General features: G+C 44.3%; 1 protein-coding gene, 1 long non-coding RNA gene and 1 pseudogene across 3 annotated transcripts in view; 1 reads left to right on the forward strand and 2 right to left on the reverse strand.

Moving 5' to 3' along the window:
* Window positions 1–1754, reverse strand: part of Nudcd3 (NudC domain containing 3) — a 99318-nt gene extending 97564 nt beyond the window's left edge. Inside the window, exon 1 of one of the 2 annotated variants that reach the window (XM_048339347.1) lies at window positions 1284–1754. In XM_048339347.1, coding sequence (XP_048195304.1) covers window positions 1284–1475 — 192 coding nt within the window. In that variant the 5' untranslated portion in view covers window positions 1476–1754. The remainder of the gene's footprint in view (window positions 1–1283) is intronic. The other variant, XM_048339346.1, reaches the window with a different exon arrangement.
* Window positions 1755–2700: 946 nt separating this feature from the next.
* LOC125344426 lies at window positions 2701–3726 on the reverse strand (annotated as a pseudogene).
* Window positions 3727–4834: 1108 nt separating this feature from the next.
* LOC125346618 lies at window positions 4835–8925 on the forward strand. The gene is made up of 4 exons (XR_007209978.1): window positions 4835–5395; window positions 7033–7056; window positions 7285–7817; window positions 8314–8925. It is a non-coding gene; the product is annotated as an uncharacterized LOC125346618 (long non-coding RNA).
* The last annotated feature ends 4155 nt before the right edge of the window (window positions 8926–13080 follow it).

Genomic DNA, 13080 nt, shown 5'->3' on the forward strand with positions numbered 1-13080 from the left:
ATGGACCTGTCATCCCAGCTACAGTAAAACTTCAGTCTAGACCAGTCTGAGAAAAAAACCCAAGACCCTATCTGAAAATAACCAAAGCAAAAACTGCTGGGTGCATGAGTAAATGGCACAGCATCTTAGCAAGCACGTGGCCTGAGCTCAAACCTCAGTACTACCAAAAGACGGTGCTAGGGTAATTTCATTCAGTAAGTATTAACAGAGTTTCAAAGATAGAATTTTAATTCAACCTAGAATATACAGATTTAAATCCAGACATAAACCTAATAATCATTATAAACAGAGCACTGTGACTCACACCTGTTAACTCAGCTATGTGGAAGGCAGAGACTAGAAATATTGAGGTTTCAAGCCATTCCAGGAAAAAGTTATCAAGGCTTCATCTCAACCAAAACAGCTGGGCAGGTGGCACACTTGTCATCCCAACAATGTAGGGAAAAACAAGAGGATCAAAATACAGGTCTGACAGGCACATAGACAGAGACTGGTAGAGTAGCTCAAATGGTATAGAACCTGCCTAACAAATACGAGGCCCTGAGTTCAAACCCCAGAACTAAAAAAATCATCATCATCATCATCATCATCATCACTACAATGACTTTCTTGGGGCTTGAACTCAGGGCCTGGCTTAGCTTTTTCACTCAAGGCTAACGCTCTACCACTTGAAACACAACTCCACTTTCCAGCTTTATTTTCTTATTTTGTGGTGACTAGTTAGAAATAGAGGAGTCTCACTGACTTTTCTGCCTGACCTAACTTCAAACAGTGATACTAAGATCTCAGCCTCTTGAGTAGCTTGCAGGTTGAGTCACTTGTTTTATGACAGTCTTCTACCTAGGAAGTCACGTCGCAGTAAGTGACCACACCCACCCCTCAAAACACCCTCGGTCCTTCAGTTGTCTCCAGAGCCAGGTAGTTTTGAAACATGCAGGTTTCTGCAACGGTGCCTTGCACCTCCAGCATGGTTATCACACAACTTAGAAGCCCCGGCACCTGCCTGGTATGCCTGCGGGCGATGTGACGAATCCTGTCTTTGACGCCTGGGAACGGTCCTGCAAACCGCCAGACTGTTCCCAAGGCAGAGACGCCAGACATCTGATCAGCTCAAGTTACTCGGGGCTGGCGGAGCAGAAGCCACGCCGTGACCCAGAGGAGAGTTGCGGAGCAGAGGGCGGACCGAGCTGGGACGCCGGGCCAAGGGGCGTGTCCGGAGCGACGGGCGGGGCCGGCGCAGGGATGGCCAGGACCCCAACGGCCCACACGGGTCACGGACTCACCTGCAGCACTAGGGCCTGCGCGGCCCCCGGCGGGAAGCCCATGCGGTCCGACGGGTGGCGCAGCAGGCGGTAGAAGTCGGTCTTGCGGTAGAGAAAGCCGAAAAGCACGCGCAGGAAATCTTGGACGTTGCCTACGTGCTGCAGGATGCCCAGCAGGGCCTGGTCGTAAAGCTCGGCAGTCCCGGGCTCCATGTCTCCACTGCCAGGGACGCTCACCCCCGCGGGCGCGGCCTCGCACTGGCTGAGCAGCCACTTCCGGTGTGCGTGCTTAACTTCTACCCTGGGGTTGGCGGGGCCGCGGAACTTCCGGTCCGCGCGAGTCCCATCCCCTGCGGCTCCGGGCTGCTTACACCGGCTCTACGTCCTCGCTAAACGTTCCTCGTGGTGGCACCCTGGTAAAACAGCCCGACGTGGGGCCCAGTGTAGCTCTATGGTCTGGAGGTGCGGTGTGAGGGGCGCGTGGGACCTCCGGCGGCCCTGACTGAAACGGGCGGAAGACGTTGCGCGAGTCACGTTACCGCCCGGGCTCCGTCCGCACCTCCTGGTGGGGTTACCCCGAGAGTCTTATTAGTAGGCTTGGGAAGGGAAAAGGCATGTTCGAGGATTGTATGTGGGACGCTCAAGATGACTTTTGTACGAGTTATTAAAGTAGGTAGCCGATGGACGAGAACACCTCCGGGTATACAGGCAGGAGATAAAAGTGTATTCGGGAACTGCTGGCCCATGGCAGAGATCACACCGGGCAGCAGAAGGTCCACTCGTGGCCAGGCCCTATCTAGGGCAGGTGCGGGGAGGTGTGGCCAAGTGGATTCAGGCGTGAGCACCAAAAAGGAGGCGGTGGCTGCCTCCAGGTGTGCCAGTTACCTAGGTAACGCAGGTACTGGGCGGAGTCTTAAGCACCCGGGGTGGACCTTATAACTTGAATAAAAGGGCACAACATTGTAGACTGAGCCAGGTGCTAGTGGCACGCGCTTGTAATCCTAGATACTCCTGTGGCTGATACCTGAAAATCGCGGTTGGAAGCCAGTCTAGACAGGAAAGTCAGTGAAATTCTTATCTGTAATTAACCGCCAAAAACAAAAACAAAACAAATGGAGCTGTGACTCAAATGGTAGAGCCCTAGCCTTGAGCAAAATCTCGGACCACACCCACACCCTAGGTTCTAGCCCTGGGACAAGCACCAAAAAAAGGAGGGGAGGGGGGAAGGCAGGAAGGAAAAGGTGAAAAAGAAACACAGACTGTATCCACATTTAAGTGGGAAAAGCTTGGTGCAGAATAATGTATTGTGACAGCATTATGAAATACTGTATTATAAGCATATGCTCCGTGCATAAATATGTTTGTCAAAGTATAATCTTGAGGAAAATCACCAGAGGTGGTAAAACTGGTTCTAAGACATTTTGCCATCAATTTTATTTTAATATAATCTGAACACATACTGTTTGGAAGATACCAAGAAAAGATTATGTACAAGAATTGCTGCTCTGCCTTTGAATAAGCTGGCAAGTTCTTGCTACTAGCATAGCCCTAGAAACACCACTGAGGATATCTAATATTTTGGAATGGATGTTATGCCATTTGGCCCACAGTTTAATAGCTCTCAGAGTTAACCTAAAGTTGTCAAAATTTAGTACTAGCTATAACATTGCTACCCTGAAAACATTAAGACTTCTTAAACATCTTATATCTAAATTTTTAAACAGACTGTCATCTCATAGGTCCAAGTCTTCTGCAATAGTCTGCAGTGCTAATCTTGCAAAATATTAATGTGCCAAGAAAAAAATATTAATGTGTCATCAAAAGAATTTGATAACTGGTACCCTTTGACAGTTCTTAAACCTTTTATTTCTACCTTTAACTTCAACTTGTCATGGAATGAGATGTAAAAGTCTCTTTCATGTTTTGTTGCAACACACAACACATCAGTATCAGCACCTGATTCTATTATCTGGTTCTATCAGTAGGTAGGCAGGATAAATTGTTCAAGTATCATTGCTTCTTTAAATCTCGGATTCCTTTTGTTTGTACCCTAATCTATAAGACCCAAATGTAAAGATTTTTCCTCCACCATTTTCAGTTACGAAATTGTACAAGATTCTTGATTTCACTGATTTCTTTTTTTCTTAATGTATTTCTTTGTTGTCAAAGTGATGTACAGAGGGATACAGTTTTATATGTAAGGCAATGTACATTTCTTACCCAACTTGTTACCTCCCTCATTTTCCCCCTTTCCCCCCCATTCCCACCCCCACTTTCACTGATTTCTCATGTCCACTTTCACCAGGTTTATTTATTTTTCCAAAATTAAAAGCCTGTGTTGCAGGGCCTCTTCCTCTTCAAACAACTACAAAGGTCTTCAATATCTCAATCAGTTTCTGTGTCAGTTTACAGTCTCCTTGGAGACTGCTAAGCTGATTGGAGAAGTAATGCCATAGAGCTTCATTGGTGTCTGTGTTTGTTGTGATTCCTGTGTTGTAACTGGCACAGGTACCACCCTTTTACTCCACCCAGACTCTCTCCACCCACCCACCCACCCACCCTTCCACTCCACCCCACAACCACCACTGCTGCTGCCCTAGGCATGATCTAATGAGGTGAGAGAGGGAATCTGCCTCAGCCCTGGGTCCAACCCCACACCCACACCCATTGCTTCAAGTGTTTCCCCTCCTAACTAATATTTATAGACATTTTAAGAAAATGTTAGAGTGGGCTGGAAAAATGGCCTTGTGGTAGAGTGCTTGCCTCATATACATGAAGCCCTGGGTTCAATTCCTCAGCACCACATATATAGAAGAAGCTAAAAGTGGCACTGTGGCTCAAGAGGAAGAGTGCTAGCCTTGAGCAAAAATAAGCCAGGGACAGTGCCCAGGCCCTGAATCCAAGCCCCAGGACTGGCCACAAAACACACACACACACACACACACACACACACACACACACACACACCTACATCTTAACATACTTTTTTTCATTTTGATCAATATTTGTATTATCAGAGGCACAGAGGCATTGAGCTTTTGTGTTTCACCCCTAAGAGTCTCCTACTTTGGTCTTACTGTGTATGAATGCCTAGAGTTCTATATATAGTCACCCCTCGTTACATCACAGTTCACTTATTGCAACTCCACTGTATCAGATGTTTTTTTACTATATATTATTTTTGTTGGTAATGGTGATTATGAGGCTTGAACTCACAGCCTGAGCACTGTCCCTGAGCTTCTTTGTGTTCAAGGGTAGCACTCTACCATTTGAGCATCAGTGCCACATCCAGTTTTTGAGTGGCTAATTGGAGATAAGAGTCTCATGGGGGACTTTTCTGCTCAGGCTGGCTTCAAATTGCAATCCTCAGATCTTAGCCTCCTGAGTAGCTGCTAGTATTACAGACATGAGCCACCAGCACCTGGCTAAAAAAATGTATCTAATTCTGTATCATGGAATTCTCCCTATATCAGGATTTTGCAGCATATAGATATTTATATAATATTTATTATTTTAATTATTTTTTCTAAAAATTTAAGCAATACAAAAAGTAAAATTTTAATATTAAAAGAAATTAAATTGAAATAAAATACAGCATGAATACCATACTATACGCAATGGAAATGCAGTAGACCACTACCACTTATGCAGGTCTGCCAACGTGAGATTGTACACAGCACACTATTGGCTGATGAAATGGAAGGTGACCAACCACAGCACTGTATTGTGTGTCCAGGGTGCTGATTGGCTCAGTGACTGTAGCTTCAGTCTGCTCTCATACATTGCCAATACATTCAGCATCTCTCCTTGTCTACTTCACATGGACATTTTATCGCTGTGCACAGTGTTGCTCTACGGTGTTGTTTTTCTGAAAGTTTTGTAAAAGTCTGAATTTATTTCTAACCCTATGATGCCACCCAAATGTTCTGCGCCTTCTAAGGCTTGCGGTGGACCCCAGACCAAGAGGAAGATGCTTACCATTAGAGAAAAGGTGGAACTAAGCAAGGAGGCTGAGCCTAAGTAACTTCTTACACCTATCCTTTGGCACCAGGGGTGGAGAACTCCCTCCACCCAGTGCTGAAAAGCCTAGAGGTGGGAGAGGCTATTCATTGAATGCAAAGGCCTAGCTCAAGGTGAGCTCTGTTTTAGCCATAGCATACCCTTAGAAATACTTTGCTTAGAGAATGCTCTGATTCTGCCTTAATTGCCTCCCTAATGTCCTAATGCATAGAAAGAGGAACCCTTCCCTACTCTTGGTAGGAGTGTAAACTAGTACACCCACTCTGGAGAACAGTATGGAGGTTCCTCAAAAAAAACTCAGCATAGATATACCCTATGATCCAGCCATATCACTCCTAGGCATCTATCCTGAACAACAGGATCCAGGATACCACAAAGACACCTGCACATCCATGCTTATCAGTGCACAATTCACAATAGCCAAAATATGGAATGCCCTACTACAGATGAATGGATCCAAAAAATGTGGTACCTGTACACAATGGAATACTACATAGCGATTAGAAATGATAAAATAATGGTATTCGCAGGGAAATGGTCAGATCTTGAACACATAATGTTCAGTGAGACAAGCCTAGGACACAGAGAAAAAGGCACATGGTCTCCCTGATATGTGGTTGGTGGTGGGGGCGGGGGGGGGGGGGGAACAGTAGAGACCATGTCTGTAAAATGACAAACTTCTTTTCAAATGGTATTTCCACATGTTTTGGTCAACGACTTTACATTATGTCTCTAAAACCAAATAATCACTAAATAAACATAAAAAGGTCTAGTATGATAGACCTATCAGAGGATCACAATAGCTCAACAGCTGTGTACATATAAGATGAGGCTAAGCAAGATGAACTCCAAAAGATGAATACAGGAGGATTTTATTGTCATTATGTTTAATATACTAGGTGAATTTCCAGTTGTGTACCCTCTGTGGTTACTGTATATGATTTTGGTACACTGGATATTGTATATATGTTTATCTGAACTAGGGAAGGGAAAGAAAAATGAGGGAAGATGTAACAAATAAGACAAGAAAAGTACTCACAACTGTACCCCCTCTGTACATCACCTTGTCAATAAAATTTAATTTTTAAAAAATACCCCAATAGCTACACCCATAAGATGATGCCAAGTGAAATGAACCCCACATTACAGAAACAAGGCTTATATCACTGTTGTAATTCTTTTCAACATACCATGTGAAACTGTAAAAAATAAAAATAAAAAAATTGCCTCCCTAAATAGCTTAAACCACCGCTTCTGAGTAGCCTCTAAGATTCCCCTAAATGGAAGGTTGAGGTATTATCTTCAGTAGATGGAAAAGTTCTACTGCTACCTGAGCTTTTGCCTGAGTATGTCCAAATATGCTCTGCTTTTGTTGGGCTTGAGTGCTTCTACCCCAGGCATGTGGTTTTTGTCTTTAAAAGCTTAGTGCAGGCTTTGTTCAGGACTGGAGTCTATCTGCAGACAACAGTCTTTTAATAAGGACTAGCAATTCAGTCTCTCAAAATGTAGCCTTTCTTTTTTCTTGCCCTACAACAGAGCTTCTTTTTTATTCTGATAGGTCTATCCTAGACCTTTTTATGTTTATTTAGTAATTGTTTGGTTTTAGAGACATACTGTAAAGTAACTGACCAAAACATGTTGAAATGCCATTTGAAAAGAAGTTTGTCATTTTATAGACATGATCTCTACTATTCTTCCCCGCCCCCAACCCCAACAACCACATATCAGGGAGACCATGTGCCTACAACAGAGCTTCTTGATATGGTAAAGAAAGGTAAAAGCTGGGGGCTGGGGATATGGCCTAGTGGCAAGAGTGCCTGCCTCATATACATGAGGCCCTGGGTTCGATTCCCCAGCACCACATATACAGAAAAAGGCCAGAAGTGGCGCTGTGGCTCAAGTGGCAGAGTGCTAGCCTTGAGCAAAAAGAAGCCAGGGACAGTGCTCAGGCCCTGAGTCCAAGGCCCAGGACTGGCAAAAAAAAAAAAAAAAAAAAAGAAAGGTAAAAGCTATGAGGCTGGAGGCTGCCATTATGGGATCAACAGATCTACTGTTTGCTACATAAAGACAAGAAGAATATTAGGTCTACAGCAATGATGGCTTTTAACAAGACTGCAAAGGGAGATGTCAACTCCTGCAGTAAGGCCATTGTGAGGATGGAGTCTGCATTGGCCCTGTGGATAAAGGACTGCAGGAAGAAGAATAGCCTGCTGGATACTACTGATACCACCCAGACAAAGGCCAAGAAACCTTATGATAGTTCTGTGGAAATCACAGATGTTCATGATGAGCAAGGATGAAGATGAGGACAAATGACACAGAAGCAGAACAGTTAAGTACTTCTCTTACCAGACCAACCCCATTCAGCACCAGCAAGGGCTGATTTGACAAATTTCAAAGATGCTTTGACGGCTCAAGTGTCAGACCACTGGAGGGCTCACAGGTACCAAGAATAAACTACCTCCCTATTGGGAAATGCCACCTGCATAGGCAGTTCCTAGAAGCACTAGCCTGAGACTAACTAAAACCACCCATGTAGGGGGTGGCTATAACTTTAAGACCTGGGACTGTTGGCTGCTAGCCACTCCCACCTTCTCCCGGATTCTGGAACCAGCCCAGCCTCTCCTCCAGTCCTTTGGGGACTGTGGTCTCTACCTCTGCGGGAAGTTTCGTGACATCACCGTGATGGACAGTTCATTAGCCAATCGCTAACTTCCAGCTACCTGCCCCCAAATCCCTCCTTCCTGCCATCATCACTGTAATAAATTCTGCTGCCCTCCCTCTAAATAAACTGAAGCCGGTAGTCCATCAGACGGCTCCCCGAAATCTCCGTGTCCAGTGTCTGCTCTTAAACGTAAGGGGGGCTGGGACAGGTGGTTTTAGCAACCCTACTACTTCTCAGCTTAGTCCCAACTGGGATACATTCTGCCCTCCCGCCGGTGGGAGTAGCGCACAGAGCTGAGGGTCCCCCACAATTAAAGGCTTGGCATCTCCCCAAAGGAGACGTAGAAATTTATCCCGGCACACCCAGACTTGCAGAACAAGCTATGTGCTAACTACCACCACTGACTAAAAGTCCCCACTGTCTAGCTGTTCCACTTTTTTATCCTGCCTGTATAACCCCTGCCTTAGCCAGGCCCAAGCACGACCTTTCTGATCCCCACCAGAGGGTCCACCCTGGAGTGTACCCCAATAAACTCTCTTCCAATCACCTCTACTTCTCTCTGTGTGCTCTCACATCAAGCATTTCTGTGCATAGAGAAGCCACCTCTGCAGATAAAGCCAGAATCGAGGAGTACCTGAACAACATGTTTAAATCCATCATCAAGGAAGGGGGTTAAAAGCCTGAACAAGACAGGCTTATTTTGGAAACAGATGCTCTCTCACACTTTGATCATGAAGGACAAAGCCAAAGCCCTTGGTTTTAAGGTCCAAAAAGATGGAGTAACTGTGATTATGTGTGGAGATACTATGGGCTTTAGGATAAAGCCAGAGTCTATAAGTCAAGAAACTCAAGGGCCCTAAAAAAACAAAAGTAAGACTGTGTTGCCTGAGTACTGGATCAGGAAACTCTTCATGGATGCTTGGTTCTACCAGTGCTTTACCCTGGAGGCTGAGCTTTATTTGGCAGAGACAAACTGGTCAGAGTACACCTGGTTGAAGCTTTGGACTCAGATGAAAACTTGCTAAAGGTGTACTGGCATGACTACAATATTGTATCACATTTTCTAGATATTCAGAAGGCCATAAAGGAGGTGAAGAGTGAAACAGTAAATGCCAGCTGGAAAAGAAAAAAAAAAAAAAACCAGAAGTGGTCCACGATTACAAGGAATTCTTTCCTGATAAAGTTCATCACTCTGTGGTAGCTACCATGAAGGTGGAAAAACTACTGGGAGGTGATGGTTTCAGTGATATGAGTCCTGATGATATGAATGACCTGATCGACATCCACTCACAACCGTTGATGGACAACAACCCGATGGAGATGATAAAGTCAGCAAGTGAAGAAGAGGATGAGGAACAAGACAAACTACAGATTGGAGAAGAGGAGGAGGTTGGCCTAACACTCGATCATCTTGCAACCATAGTCAGAATGGCCAAAGAACCTCAGAGAGTGGCTGAAGAATGGGGCTTCCAAGATGCTTTATTGGTTGCACTTCATAAACACAATCTAGAATAATATGTCAGTTTATAAAAAACCTCACTCTGAAGAAAAAGCAGTGCTAGCAACTCCCCATAACTATGTTCATCACTGGGACGAAGAGTTCAATTACACCCAAGCCTTCAGTGGAACTAGAAGTTACAGCCCAGGGTGAAGATACCACACCACCTGATGATGGCCCAGATGAAGTGGTACCTTCAGAAGAGTTGTAATGCTCTGCTTGGCTGTGCAGTACAGTCATCTCATCGTCATCACCTTCAGCACCATCAGCACTGCACAGCTACTAATTCATGATCTTCATCACTAAAGTTGTATATTCTTCATGGATAGTGTCAGGGACTCTAGCCCCCCGTGCTCCCCTGACCCGCAAGAGAGACGGGGAAGGCACGCTCTGACCAGACAAGCCAAGAAAGGAAAGGGTCGACAGACGGCCCGCACCCAGTCCTCCCTCATAGGAGGACAATCAGACGGCCTGGGAGTCAAGTTGGTGCAAGATCTCGTTAATTGGGGAAGTACGTGCCACTAATGTAAGGCACAGGAGCCAATCAGGTCTAAGATCAGCAGGAAGGGGAGGCATGAGCTGTCCATCAAGGGTGGAAGAGCCGCCTCCGGGTTATAACCAAAGACACTTGTAGCAGCTGCCCGTTGTTGTTAGGTGCCGCTATCTTAGCCACACGAGGCCCCAAGACTGAGAAACAGGCGGGGCCGGCTAGTTGACTTCCAGGTGTGTCCCACAGGTAAGTACCATCTAGAATTTTGTATTTTGTTAAAATTACATAGATTTGAAAGTGTAAAAGTGCTTAAGAGCATATGAAGTGTTTATAAGAGTATGGGAAAGGTTAATAAGAGTGAGAAAGGTTAATAGGAGAGTGGGAAGGGTTTATATATATGCAATAAAATAAATATAACACTGCTACTTCGTGGATTTTTACCGATTACTTGCAGGGATCTCTGGGACATAACTCCTGCGATAGGTGAGGGATCACTGTAATTTACCATGTCCTGGTGTATTTTAGATCTATGAGAGAAAACATGCACCATTTATCTCTCTGAGCTTAGTTTACCCCACCTAACATGATTTGTTCAGTGAGAACCATCTGTTTCCCTGCAAATGATACTATTTTATTTTTTCTAATGGCTGTGTAAAATTCCATTGTGTATAGGTACCACATTTTTTTGACCCACGTATCTATTGTAGGGAATCTAGGCTGTTTCCACAACTTGGCTATTGTAAATAAATATAGGTGTGCAGGTGTCTTTATGGTATCCTGGCTTGTGATGTTCAGGGTAGATGCCCAGGAGTGGTATGGCTGTAAATCTATGCTTACTTTTTTTTTTTTTTTGAGGAACCTCCAGACTGCTACCCAGAGTGGTACCAGATTACATTCCTCCCAGCAGTGCAATAGGGTTCCTTTTCCCCCACATCCCTGCCAACATTTGTTGTTTGAATTAACTATGTTGACCAATCTAACTGGTATGAGATGAAATGTCAATATTTTAATGGTCTTCACAACAATAAAAATTTAGTGAGGAAAAGTAGCATACTTTGGGCTGGGGATATGGCCTAGTGGCAAGAGAGCTTGCCTTGTATATATGAGGCCCTGGGTTCGATTCCCCAGCACCACATATACAGAAAACGGCCAGAAGCGGCGCTGTGGCTCAAGTGGCAGAGTGCTAGCCTTGAGCAAAAGGAAGCCAGGGACAGTGCTCAGGCCCTGAGTCCAAGGCCCAGGACTGGCCAAAAAAAAAGTAGCATACTTTTACATTTTTTTTCACATTTCTTTAACATGATAGCAAGATCCTCACACCTTGTTCACTCACTGCAGTGCAGTAGTAGTTTGATTGAGGTACATGACCATACCCAACCCCACACAAATATGTAGTTAGGAATGAGGGAACTGTTTCATTATCTCTCCAGATAAATACAAGTCTGATCTTTATGATGCATCAGAAGTCAATAAGTCATCATTTCTTAAAGTTTACGTGAAATGTGGAATCTAAAAGCATATCAATACTTTTTCTCTTCTGTTACTTTATTATTCATTGGTCTACCTTCAGTTTTATTTGTTTGTTTTGTTTTGTTTATTGCCATTCCTAGGGCTTGAACTCAGAGCCTGGGCACTGTCCCTGAGCTTCTTTTGGTCAAGGCTAGCATTCTACCACTTGAGTCAAGCACCACTTCTGGCTTTTTCTATATATTGGGGTGCTAAGGAATCAAACCCAGGGCTTCATGCATGCTAGGCAACACCCTACCACTAAGCCACATTCCTAGCCCTATTCCCAGCCCTACCCTACAGTTTTAATGGATCTTTTCCTTTCTAAATATAATGTCACTATTATTACTAAGGTGGTACACAGAAGGATTATCATTTCATAAGCCAGGATGAGTACATTTCTGTTTTTGGACAATGTCACCCCTTCCTTCACTTTCTTCCAGTTTTCCCTTCCCTTTCCCACCTACAAGTTACATAGTTCACTTTCTACATACTATGTACTAACAAGCATGATTGTCTTTGTTCACCGTTCCCCCTTCCTCCCTCCCTTTCTGTGTCCTCCCTTTGTCCCCCATAATAACACCACCACCACCACCAACAACAACAACAACAAACATGTTCCGATTTAATGAACCTTTCCTTAAATGCATGATTCTTTTTTTTCTTTTTTCTTTTTTCTTTTTGTCAGTCATAGGGCTTGAACTCAGGGCCTGGGTGCTATCCTTGAGCTCTTTTGCTCAATGCTAGTACTCTACCACTTTGAATCACAGCACCACTTCCAGTGTTCTGGTGATTAATTGGAGATAAAGACAGACTTTCTTGCCCAGGCTGGCTTTGAACCAGCCTCAGATCTCAGCCTCCTGAGTAGCAAGGATTACAGGCATGAGCCACCAGCACCTGGCTAAATGCATGATTTTGTACTATAATGAGTGAAGTAGTGTGAAAGTTTGCTTTAATATGCTATGTACCTCTTCCATGTTTTTACTTACTATAAAATATCAAATAGTTACAATCATTAGTATTGCCCCTGACCTCATCTAAGAAATATTTAATTATTGGGAAACTGTGAACTTCACAGAGCAGCATATGAGTTAATTTTTTTTCTTGCCAGTCCTGGGGTGTGGGACTCAGGGCCTGAGCACTGTCCCTGGCTTCTTTTTTGCTCAAGGCTAGCACTCTAGCTCTTAAAGCCACAGAGCCACTTCTGGCTTTTTTCTATATTTGTGGTGCTAGGGAATCAACACAGGGCTTCATATATGTGAAGCAAGCACTCTAGCATATTCCCATATTCGCGGCCCCTTTTTTATCTTTGTATGAGGAAAATATATATTTCCTTTCAGAAAGATCAAAGCCAGGATGTTTGGGTATTTGCATCTCCCCCACTTAGCAACTGCAGTTGCTCGGGCAAAAGCACACATTCCCTCCTCATCACTGTATCGTAGAACAGCTGTAGCAGAACAGAGATAGAGACTAGATAACACATAAGAGAAAACTTCAAAGTGTTTAGTTCTTTTAGCCTGGCCTATGAAGGAAAATCTTAACTTGAGGATGGCAAAACAAGTGCTTCAGAGCCAATCCAAATCTACATTCTGCAAGACAGCCAAAGAAGTAAAGTATTTGTACTACAAGGTTAAGAGCCCAG

Source organism: Perognathus longimembris, chromosome 2, assembly GCF_023159225.1.
Source record: "Perognathus longimembris pacificus isolate PPM17 chromosome 2, ASM2315922v1, whole genome shotgun sequence".
NCBI classification, from domain to species: domain Eukaryota; kingdom Metazoa; phylum Chordata; class Mammalia; order Rodentia; family Heteromyidae; genus Perognathus; species Perognathus longimembris.